The sequence below is a fragment of the Lagopus leucura genome, unplaced genomic scaffold (genome assembly GCF_019238085.1).
Source record: "Lagopus leucura isolate 7727_CA_CO unplaced genomic scaffold, USGS_WTPT01 102-5_obj-0_obj, whole genome shotgun sequence".
NCBI classification, from domain to species: Eukaryota; Metazoa; Chordata; class Aves; order Galliformes; family Phasianidae; genus Lagopus; species Lagopus leucura.
Window position 1 is genome coordinate 3,472 of NW_024965075.1, and position 12,208 is coordinate 15,679.

The window sequence follows — 12,208 nt, forward strand, 5'->3', positions numbered from 1 at the left end:
AGCGCCACGGAGGGGTCAGCGCGCTGCGGGAGCGCGAAAAGTCACGGGAAAAGCGAGTGCTGCTCCCCCACACCCGTTTCCAAGAAAAATAAAATAAATTAAGAGAAGACAATGCTGTTAAATATAGAGCATAAAGCACAGCTCGGCACCATTTATCATTTCGGGGGTGTTTTCGCCAACATCTCCCGGCGGATCCGGTTGGCTGTTGCATCCCCAGGGGACGCGATGCGGGCGTGCTGACGCTGGCCCGGGGAGCAGCAGAGGGGTGGTGGGAACCCCGCGGGTGCCTCCGCCGCTGTGTGAGAGCTGCTGGAAAATCATAATCCCCTCCCAAATAAGATTCAGCCCTGGGAGCGCCATCGGGCCGCGTCCCGGTGCGGTTTGCGCAGCCAGAGTGGGGTGGTGAAAAGAAAAAGCCTTCGAGGTGAGGAAAGCGCTGTGGGAAGGTCGGCATCCCAGGTGTTTTCTTTGGGCCAAAGAGCTCCAAAACAAAAACAAAAGAAAGAGGAGAGTAAGGAGGAACAGCCGGCATGCCGAGCTGCGGCTGCAGCACAAATGGATTTCCATGAGTCGCTGGTGGAAAGAGCAGAGCGGAGCAGAGAGCTGCGTCCTGCAGGTGGGATTGGCTCAAGGTGGGTCCCCAATTCTGGGGTCTCTGACAGGAGCCAAAAGGGTAGAGGAGGGGGCTCGGTGCATGCAGCCCACTGCAAGGCTCTGCTCTGCACAGGATGAGGCAGGAAAACCAAATTGGGTTCATGTCTGCAAGGCTTCAATGGAGAAACCCAACACATGAAGGGTGTCCAGGCCATGGGGCTGCATCCTGCTGTGGCTGGAGATGGAGAAGTGCTGGAGATGCAGCAGTGTTATGGAGCAGTGCTGGAGGTGGAGCAGTGCTATGGAGCAGTGCTGGAGGTCCACAGCATCAGGGCAGGATTTCCCACCTTTCCCAGCTCGATTCCTGTGAGCATTTCTCATGGACGCCCAATGTGTGCCATCACTGCGGACTCAGAGCTTCTCCACATCTCCTCCCCGCCTCCATCTGCCCCCAAGGTGCTTCCCAGAGCACTGGGAGGCCCTGAGGAGGAAAAAACAATAATAATCATAATTGTAACTGTTAAAAAAAAAAAAAAAAAGCCACTGGAAACAAACAAACAGTTTTGATTTATGGCTCACGAGAAGAAATAGTGCATGTTGAAAGCAAGCACAGGAAGTCCTGCGGACAATAAATCCTGCACGAGGGCAGAGGAACCAACAGGATTCCACATTCGGGAACACGGCAGGGTTGTGGAGACAGCGGGAGGGCGAAGTGTGGGGAGTTTGGGGTGGGACCACGAAGCAGAGGGGTGCAGAGCTGGGAGAGCTCTCCCCATCACCTCGAGTTTTGGGATCGAGCCCAGGTGCCGGCAAAGGGATCCTGCAGGACGCCCCGCTGTGACGTGGCCGTGTCAGGACGCGGAGCAGCGGGGCTCCATCCCGTCCTCATCGCCCGCGGAACGCCAGCGATCCTGGCTGTTCTGTGGGTACAGAAACTGCACGTCCCCACTGCTGGCCGGGGCTCCTGGCAGCCCCACGGAGGATTTGGCTGCGCAGGAATTTGGAAGCTGCCTGAAATCCCGAAGAAATGAGGAAAGGCTGAGGAGTGACGCGGTGACGGAGGCTCAGCCCCGCCGAGCGGCGGCTCGCAGCGCCCCACGCATGGCAATGGGAGCAAACCCGGAGCTGTGGTGTGGGATATCATCCCTTCCTCTGCAGGGGCTCCCCAGGGCCCCCTGACCCCATTGACCGCCCGTGGCTGGGGGTCACGTGCGTTGCATCCTTTGGGATGGGGCAGAAAACCCCACAGTGCTCACCGCCCCATCTCCGTTTTATTCCCCCCCCCCTCCCCCGCGCCCACATGCGGTTTCTTTTTAACCCTTCTGAGATGACAGCAGGGTGGGGGAGGGATGGGGCTGTTTGCTAAATGCCATCCACTGCAGTTAATCCCCCGAACTGACCCCGAGGCAGCACGGGGTGCGTTCAAATGAACGCTTTGCCATCTTTCAGCGCCGACCCGCAGCGCTCTGTGGATCTGTAGGAGCATCAGACAGACCCAGGGATGGGCAACAACGGCTCAGATGGGATCCCGAACACGATGGCATGAGCCTGAGCTAGGAAAGTACAGAGCCCAAACCCACCCCGTTGGGCACATGGTGCTGCACCGGCACCGCTCTGCAGAAGGCAGCTGGGGGCTCTGCCCGCATCCCAGCGCCGGCTGCGGGGGATTTAGCATCACCAGCACGGCCCTTCGGTTTGCTTTCCGTAGGAAAATAAAGCAGAGCTGTTTTGCAGAAGGTTCTCATTAGGGAAACATCTGGAGTCAGCACTTCTCCCCCAAAGGGCAGCGGAGTGCTCGGAGGAATCAGGGGAGGAGGAGGACTGGATGGTGAGGCGCGTTTCGGCGTGCTGCCGGGGCAGGGACACCAGGAAGGTCCCAGCAGCGCTCCCGAATCTGTGCCAGCGCCCGGATCTGTCCGCTGGGATGGATGGGGTAAAGATGGTCCTCGTCCCTTGGGGGCTGGGGACACGGGCTGCTGACAGTGCCGTCAGGGGACACCATGCCCTCCTCCGGGTGCCCTTCCTGCTGCCTTTGGGCACTCTGCCGAGGAGAACGGGTCCGGAGCAGCGCAGTGCGTAGCGCACAGCGTGCGACCCCCAGATGGGACTGTCCCCTCTCCTGTCCCCATCACACAGGCTGTAGTGACACCTGCTGGGCTCTCACCGGGGAAGTCCCATGGAACCCGCACGGCGCTGACCCTCCGGCGCCCCACGAACTCGCGTGGCAGCGCCTCCCTTCGTCCTGTGATAAACGACGGCCTCCAGGACCTGATGGCTGCGCTGGGTGCCACCGTTGCTGCGAGAACGTCGCTGTCCGTCCGTGGTGACAAAACCAAACTGGGATCCATTGCCCGCACGGGGCTCCGCCGGGAGCGGTGCTGCAGGGACAGATGGGCGATGGAGGGGGGGCGGCTGCGGTCACAGCCCCCACGGAGAGGGCAGGGGGTGGCACGGTGCTCCCGGGGGGCAGGAGAGACCCTGGAGCTGGAGAAACCCCGCACCCATCCGTACGGGGGAAAGGATGCGATGAGGAGCGGGTAGGGCTGGGGGCAGGCTGTTTATCTGGAACCGGTTTTGATTTTCCCCTTTCCGATACCAGCAGGATGCCGTGCTGCGCCTCATTATGCAAATAGAAGCAATTAGAGCTCACCCAGGCTCTGCCCACGTGATGCTTTATGGCACTCGCAGAAATCCTTCCTGCTACATGAGGGGAATGACAACGGCCCCGGGCTGCAGCCACCTCACCCCAACCACGGGGAGCTGATAGCAGAGCCTTTGGTGGAGCCCCACAGCAGGGACCGACCCCAGCAGGGCTCCCACAAGTGCCCCGGGAAGGGACCGACCGGGAGGAGCCCTCCGTCCTCCAGGTGACATCGTGGCACCGCATCCCCTGCGGTCGGGGTCGCAGCCCTCAGCCCCGAGGGCGGCACACGGGGCTGCGGTGCCACAGCGCGGCATAAAGCAGCGCAGCTCCGTCCCCCAAGCTGGGGCTGCCGTGGCGATCCCGTGGCGACCCGTTCAGAAATAGAATACGGAAGGCAAACGCAGACAGGGGCACTGAGCCACACCTGAAGATCAGCTCACGCCGGGCGTCCTCGTGTGCTTTGAATTCCTTGAGCAGAGAAGGGCTGTCCTGGACTCAGCTGTGGCACAAGGAGTCCATCAGCAGCGCAGGGAGAGGACAAGGCGAGGAGCAGAGCCTGGCACATGGCTGCCTGCAGCACCATGGGAACACAGCATCAGTGGCTCTGGTAGTACCTGAGGGCCTCTGATGGATGGGATGAGAGAGCTGATCGTAAATTGGAGGAGTTCTGGTAAAGGCAGAGGAATACAACCTGCATTGGGCACGGGGGGAAGGCAAATACCACATGGGGAGCAAATGTGGAGAAGGGCAGAGCTCAGGCAGCAAGGAGGCAGCAGGGCACAGCCTGCACAGCCAAGGGTGGGGAGGGCTGGAATCCCTTCCCGGGTTGGGGATGCAGTCGATGTGTTTTTAAAGGGGTTCTGTTTGTACTTCAAAACAAGCCTGTCTGTAATTGCCAAAAAAAATCATTAAAAAAAAGACAAAACAACCCGCTACAATGACTAATTAGCTCGCTCCTGCCTCGTACCCTGTAAACAAATGTATTTGTAACCAATTTGCAAGCACTTTGCATAAGGGGCCCAGAACACTCATGCCTGTTTGATGCATTTTGACATTAATTTGATAATAGCGGCTTAACAAGGAATCCAGGCTCCCCAGCTATAAATACGCTGCTTCTCCCCTTCCTTTTATCTGCACGCTGAAATAATGTTGTTTTTCCCCCTGCTGCAATAACCACCATCCAGCCCTTTCATGAACGCCCTTTATGTCCTTTAGCATTTTCAAGGCTTTTTTTCTCTTTTTTTCTTCTCCCCTCTCTTTTCTTCCCTCCTTCTGGAGAAAGCAAAAGGATTTTATGAGCTGTACTTTTAATTCCTGATTATAGAGGGGATGGAGAGGACAGCAGCGGTGCTCCAACAATGCTGCTTATGGGAGAGCAGCTCAGAAGTCCTTCCTCCACCCACCTGCGCTCTGTGGGAGGGATGCAGCTCATCCTCTTTTCCCTCTTCTCAGCACACAGTGGATCTCCAACTCCACGCAGCCCTTCGGTGCCCCACAGCAGCAAATGGGAGCACAGCAAAACGGGGAGGAGATGCTGGGGGCAACGCTGGTGCCACCCAGAGCACAGGGCCCAGCCCCAACCGGTGGCACTGCAGCATCACCGGAGCCACCACGTGTCCCACAGAGACCAAACCACAGCCACAGCTCATCCCTGCCCTAACAGCAGCACTTCTCTCCTTCTGGTTCCTCCTAAAGCTTCCCAATCTATTTGTAGAACACAGAAAGGTTGGGTTGGAAGGGACCTCACAGCCCCTCAGCCTCAACTCTGCTTTGGGCTCATTGCCTCCCCCAGCTCAGGCTGCCCAGGGCCCATCCATGACCTCAGGCACCTCCAGGGATGGGGCACCCACTGCTCCAGCATCTCACCGCCCTTTCAGTGAACCATTCCCCCTCACATCCAACCCACACCTCCCCTCTCCCACTTTAAAGCCATTCACTCTCTAGGAACACCACCAGCACCCCCCACCAGCCCACCTGGCAGAGATCAATGCCATCTCTGTGAGGTCAAAACCTGGGGATAAAACCTGAGAGAACAGCTCTTCTCGTGTCACATGAGAGCAGCCAGATCTTCTGCTGCACAGCATCGTTTTGGGAAGCAGAGAAATGGCTGCCATCCTTTTTGCATTGCCATTATTTAAGAAAACAGGGCAACGTGGAACAGCAAGAAAACTAAATGGCTGCAGAGCTCTCACCCTGCTGTCTCCCAGCTCCCCCACAGACCCCTCCCGGGAACATTCACAGCCCTGTGCCAGCAGATGTGCTGCAGGGGCACAGCACGGCTCCAGGACGAGCTGCTCCATCCTCAGTCGTGGCACCAACTGCTGCTCCCCAGCCCTCCTCGGGGATGATTAATGCCCAAACAGTGCAGGGAGCCCCTGTGATAAGCTGGGGGCCCAGCAGAGCCCGAAAGCACATTCCTTCCTCAGCCTCCTCCCTCCTTATCTCTCTCCTCCCTCCTCAAAACCACGGTTAGATAACGGTTATTGGAGCAATAAAATCCATAACTTAAACACGAGCACCAGGGATGGCCCCTGCCAGAGCACACAGAGCAGTGGAGCCCACGGGCACCATCAGATAGAGCCTCCAGGCAGAGCTGGGTGCCCACAGCAGCTGCAGGGCAGCCAGGTTCACCAACCCCAAGCCACACCAAACCACACCAAACCACATCCCCCAGTGGATCCTCCATAGATCTGCAACATCTCCAGGGCTGGCGAGTGCAGCCCTCACTGCCCCACCTGCACCACTCACCCAGCTGCACATCACAGAGCTTCGTCCTGCAGCAGTGAGGCTCAGCTGCTGTCTGGATGTCCACAAAGGCAACGCATCTCCTCCAGCACGTGAGCTCATGTTCTGCAGATAGAACAGAAGCCCGCAGTGCGTCCCACGGGGGAACGGACGGCTTTTGGCTGCACTTTCCAAGGGAAATACAAGGCAGGAGACAGCGAGAGACCTGGTTCAGAGCAGATTCACTCTTTATTAGAAGTTTTACATGCCGCTGCGTACAGGAAAGCTGCACATTCAGAATTAGACTCACCCCGAGAACACGGGGCTGGGTGCAAACACAAGCATCAGATGAGCGCGCGGATGGAGAGGTCCGAGCCCAGGAGCCTGGCAGCGCCACAGCCCAACCTCCCCCTGCCCCCCCCCCCAGCTGTGGGTCAGCTCCTTCCCTCCCAGGGCGCCTCTGTTCCCCAACCAGCAGCTTTGGTGGCAGCTCTGCACACCAAGCACCCGTTTCCTGCTCTCCCAACTCCCTTCCCACGCCTGCCAGCACAGCGAGCGCCCATTTCCCCCCCGCTGCTCATAGCGAGGGGCGACACAAGCAGGGACTCTTATGCTGACATTTTATTTTCAAAGAAAGTTTTGAAAGAGCAACATTTTCCCCAGCAGCCTTGGGCAGGGAGCTGCAGCTCCGCTTCAAAGGACCAACTTCAAAACCAAATCCAGCGTCCTAATGGTTTTGTGCTACATTACTTAATTGTCACGCAGCTCATTAGCAATGCCTGATTTCACGTTCGCCGCGCGGAGACGAAGTCCACAAAAGAAGGGGCTCCTTTAAAGCAATAAATAAAACAAGGAACCGGGCAACCAGGCTCCGATGGTGCTCACATAAAGCGTTACACTTCACTGCTTAAAAACCGAAATAAGAACCCCGCCGTAATTAAACGTGCATTGATCTGCCTTCCTCCAGAGCTCGGAGCTCTGACTTGGCACGGGGAAGGGGGGAATGCACTGCAGGAGTGGGGCTCAGCACGCACCCACAGCACCAGCACAGCGCAGGGAGCCTCTGCACAACGCTGGTCCCCTGTCGCTGAGCGAGAGCAGAAGCTGTAGATGGAACCAGGCGACCCTGCAGAGCAGGGGGGAAAGCTAAAAATAATAAATAAGTAAAGGGGAGGGAGAACGGAGCGCAGCAGAGGTCAATGCCACGAAACAATGGATATTGATGTCTCCATTCATTTCAAACAGCAGAAAGGTCAATGCCTCCCTTGCTTCGTGTTTTATGGCCGACATCCTGCTGCTAACAGCAACAGTGTTCGTAGTCAGACCCCATCCATCCTTTTTTACGATGATGGTTATTCCTAACCAGGTTGGCCATTTTGAAAACGTGATGAAAGCTGAGGAGAGGAGGTGGGAGGGAGGGGGGGAAGCCCCCTAGAAGTATCCGTGAGTCTGGGGGCTGCGTCCAAGGCAACGTCCCTTCACTGCTCATCACTATTCCCTGTACAGCATCCCAACTGGTTTCTATGGAAATGGTTCTCCTGCCAGCACGCCCGGCTGCCTGTGCATCCCTGCGGAGCCACAGAGCCACGTGGATGGTGCTTCATCCTGCAGCGCCCAGCCAGGGCTTGGGGCTCCCTGCCCCGAGTCCCAAAGAGCCACCAAAGAGGTGAGAGGACAGACCCTGCTGCAGAGACAGCCCTGGGGATTAATGCAAGCAGAGCTTCTGCTCTGCTATCCAGCAGCTTGCATCAGCAGCCCAGACCTGCGCTCTCCTCCCAGGAAGGGGACCTCCCAGCCCTGCACGCTGCCCAAAGGAAGCACAAACAGAACACACACAACTGTTGCTTTCCCCACTATTGCTTGCCCCCAGGATCTCCTCCTCCCAAAGGTGCACAGACACATCAGTGGTCGGCACACAGGTTTCTCCCACAGCCCCGGAGACGGTGGGTAAGATTTAGGGAGCAGCACAAAACACACCAGCAGGGACTGGGCAGCCCAGAGAGGCAGTGCCTGCAAGGAGTGCTCCTTCTGTAATGGAATCCATTCATTCCAGCCCACGGACAGCAGCATCAGCAGGCTGAGATCACCTCACTGGGCGCCTATAGGGAGCGGGGGGATATTTCTGGAGAGATGGGGACAGAGACCAGAGGAAGGGGGAGGGATTCTGTATTAAATAAAAGCTAGCAACAGAACGCCAATGCCTCCATTCTCTCCTGCTCCAACGCTGCAGGCTGGAGTCTCAGCACTGAGTGGGCTCCGAGTCCCATGCACTGCTCTGCTCAGAACATATGGTGTGATGCTTAATAGCCCAGCTCTGCCAATTGGGGACTATTAGGGTGGGTTCTTTTCCCAGTGTAAATGTTGCAGAATATAAATTGTAATTAACACCGATGCCAAAATAGCACTTAGAGAAAATAAGCACATTATTAACATCTGGTGAATCCTGCCTGCAGTGCAGAAGCAGCGGAAATTCTCACTCACCATAAGAGGATTTGTGGCAGAGATAGGAGCTCCAGACCATGGCCGGGGTGGGCAGAAGGCATCTTCCCCTTGTTGTCACCATTTTGTAGTGCTGTCTTTACTACCTGTGGGCGACCTTTCCCAGCCCCAATCATAACTGCTAGCGTTTGCATCAGGACTTCTGACCAGCTTGCATGAATACAGATGTCTGAGCATCACACTCTGGCCAACAGAATAATGGTGTTACAAACCAGGCCTGACTGCCTGCCCCGACCCAGCAACACAAGGCAGGTGGGTTCCACTTTGCCAAGAGGAAGGCATGGCCTGCTTTGTGGGGCTGCTCTGACCCCCAGGACCAAAGGATTAACTCTGCCAGCTCTGCCAAATCCTGCTGGTGCTGCTGTGCGTTGGTGGAGGAAAAATGCCTGGTTGGGATGAGAATGGCCTTCCTCCTGCTGTTGGGATTCCTCCATGGGACAGGACAGGTTTCCTTAAGCGTTGGTGTGGGCTCCGTACCCTCAGCCTTCCCTTCACCCTGCCTGAGAGGCAGAAGGAGAGCAGCACAGCACTGGCACTGCTTCCAGCAACTCGCTGCCTGACCCCCATCAATTACTCCAGGAAAGAAACCTGGACACACACCAGGCAGAGCTGGAGTGGATTGAACTGGACGGAGCAGAGGCTCGCTTTCCTGCCAACAAGCTCTTGGGCTTTGCTAGAGCGTGGGAGGAGGAGAGAAAAAAGTTGTTGGAGAGGGAGAGAGGGATTCAAACAGGCAAGCAATATGGCACGAGGTAGAAAGAACAACCTCACAGGGAGAGCAAACAGCAGCAGGATGCCAACAGCGGGGTGCCAGCGCCGTGCCTGACCTGCGGCGGTCTGCAGCGCTCCAGGAGGGCTCCCGGCTCCACTCTGAGGATGGGGAGGATGTGGTTGCTTCCAGAGGCCTCAGCACGGCTGCTGCTGGACCCAGACCTGAGCAGGGAAGGGAGAGAAGCTCAGGCAGACAGCAAACACGTGCAAGGGTTGGTTTGAGCAATGCACAGACACAGAGCCGCTCACCATCACCTACCTGAGTGTAGGCTCATAGGACAGAATTGCAGAACGGCCCGGGTTGAAAAAGACCTCAAAGATCATTTAGTTCCAAACCCCCTGCCGTGGGCAGGGCCGCCAACCACCAGACCAGGCTGCTGAGCCACATCCCATTAAAGCACTGCTCAACACGAGGGCACGTATAGGAGATAGCAGGTGCAGAGTTTACCAGCTCCAGCTGACGGCTGCTCTGCAGAAGACAGAGCCACTGTTCTGCCACAGGATGCTCCAGCAAAAGGGAAACCCGACTGCCACTCAGCAACGGCGCTCCAGGAATTCACGACACAGCTTTTGGTACAGCTGTCTGATGCTTTCAAAGTGCTCAGTAAATAAGGCAATATGAAAGTGATCCAGACCACTACCGATGCCTGAGGATCTCTGGAGCAGAGAAGCTGACCGAAGTCATGCTGTGAAGATGCTTCACTACGCCTCTAAGATTAGCATCAACTCAGAGCATGGGACCTAAAGACAGAGCCAGAACACTACATCCCCATCGAAAAGGCAAGACAGACTGCGCTTAAATCAGAGCTGAGCCTTAACTCAGTCAGTGTAGGCTCCACCTCCCCCAGGACAAGGACTTCCAAAACAGCTGAGAACATCTTCCACCACGTCAACTGAGCATCAGCAAGGACACACACGGCCAAGGTGCTCATAACCACGATTTGTTATTTAAAAAATAAAAGCTAGTCCTTGTGGTACTCCTCAATCTACAGATCATGAAGTATCTGTGACTGCGCGTGTGTGGCTACCAATGTGTGCCTGTAACACAGGAAAGATGGGATGCATCTCAACGGAGCGACACACTGCTGTGCCTCTTAGCTGTCCGAGGCTTCTACTTTGCCAAAAACAGACCAAAGCAAAGAATGATTTCCACCAATATCACAAAGCACACTGCCAAAGTACACGGGGGCCCTTGGGAAATACACCAGGCGACACGGGGGAAAGAGAGTCGTTAAGTCAGGTTCTCTTACCTTCAACTTCAGTAAAGGAACAAAGCAATTCATTATTAACCGCAAGGAAATACTCATCGTGTTCCAGAAGCCTTTGAGACAGGCTGCTCAGATGCAAGCATCATCCGAGGAGACGTTTCCCCACTTCAGATGGGCAGCTTTTTATTTTGCAACTGCACCTATTGAAAGTGATTGTGCAGCACCCGGGGAGGCGGCCGGGAGCTGCAGGAGGGGAATCCAGGCCAAAGAGAAGCAACCCTACACATTCACACCGCCTGTCCCCTCCGTGCTGTCACCACCACAGGTTGGGGGGCTCCTCGGCCACTCTGCTTTTAAACAAGGTGATCTCATCCAAGTGCCTCATGGGGACGTCTCTGATGACCTCTGTCAAGTCCTCGTGAAGCAGAGGGAAAATGACGACGTTTAACGCCGGGCGGTCCGCCTGGAAACTAAATCAGACACAGGTTATTAGCAGAGGAGAAGCACTAATTACTCCATACAAACAGCACGGGGATTGGATGGCTGTACATCTTGTGGCAGTGAGGGCAGGAGGGGCTGTTCAGAGGGGGCAGCTGCGAGTCAGGGCTCCCACTCCCCCCCTCCTCCTCGTGCCCCTGCACGGAGCACAGCCAGGCTTTTCAGCACACCCCACTTCAGCACGTCTGCTGAGCTGACACACAAGCCCAATTCCAGCCTGCTGCAGGAAAGGAGGGGAGAAAAAAAAACCATTAAAAAGAAATCACAGCATAAAGATATCCTGAGAGGAGCAGAGATGGCAGCAGCGCTGCCCAAGCCGAGCAGTGTGCTCAGAGATAACAGCTTAAGCCACCTGCAAACCAGCAGCAAGATGCAGCACCATTAGAGAAATCAGGGCAGAGCAGTGCTGGGCAATCCCTGAGGGCTGAGCCCCAGATCCACTTCAGGCCCAGTTGTTGTGCATGCAGAACCTATCCTGCGCAATTAGAGCAAGGCAGGTCTAGAAAGCTCAGATCTGCAGATCAGCATTTCAGTGCGCTCACACACGCACTGCAGCCTCCTTTTTCACACAAGTCACAGAAAACCTGCCTTGGCACCACGTGAGTTTGTCCTCACGCATGCAAGCATCCCTCTCTGTAATTCTGGGCTCCAGCCTCTGAATTCACAGCCTTGCTGTTTTCATGCCCTCTTAGAGAAATCTGCAGTCTCCTCCTGCCCTCCCAGCTCCACTTGCCAGCACTGCTCAGCTGGCTCTGCTTTCCAGCACACACTTAAAGTCCCAGACCTTGAGAGCAGCAAGCATTAAAGCCATTTATACTATATGAAAAGAGCCCAAGTCCCCATCAGCAAGTATTCTGCATGACAGCAGCCTAGCAGGAGAGCACGGGGGAAGAGAATTTGCTCAGTGTAGCCAAATGAGATGAGTTCAGCTTTTTAAAGCCAGGGGGTAAAGGAAGTTACGCCGTAGCTTAAGGTGACACCCTTGAGATTAAAACACTTTGCCTATTAGCACCGTGCCACTGAGATGCTCCCTCTGAGCTGTGTGACAGGGGCCAGCTCCTCGTCACTCTAAGCAGGCAGAGTGGAACTGGCAGCATCAGTCCCCTGAGGCCGAACCAAGTTGTGCTGGGGCTGGAGAAGAGATCACTGCTAAACAGGCTTCTCACATGCAGATGTGCCTGGAAAATTCTCAGCTCATCCTTAGCACTGATACAGCTAGATTCCTCTCCAGCAGAGAGGAACGGAAGGAGATTTGCTGCTGGAAACTGTG

General features: G+C 56.0%; 1 protein-coding gene across 4 annotated transcripts in view; it reads right to left on the bottom strand.

Annotated features, from left to right (window-relative positions):
* Positions 1 to 250: 250 nt before the first annotated feature.
* FBXL18 (F-box and leucine rich repeat protein 18) overlaps positions 251 to 12,208 on the bottom strand; it is a 28,345-nt gene continuing 16,387 nt past the window's right edge. The window contains exons 5-7 of one of the 4 annotated variants that reach the window (XR_006182504.1): positions 9,289 to 10,910; positions 5,987 to 6,088; positions 251 to 1,075 (exon numbers count right to left, since the gene is read on the bottom strand). Coding sequence is in view for 1 of the 4 variants with exons in the window: in XM_042892380.1 (XP_042748314.1) it covers positions 10,754 to 10,910 (157 nt within the window). In the remaining 3 variants the exon portion in view is untranslated. Of the gene's footprint in view, positions 1,076 to 5,645; positions 6,089 to 6,192; positions 10,911 to 12,208 lie in introns of those variants that run through there. The other 3 variants (XR_006182503.1, XR_006182502.1, XM_042892380.1) reach the window with 3 other exon arrangements.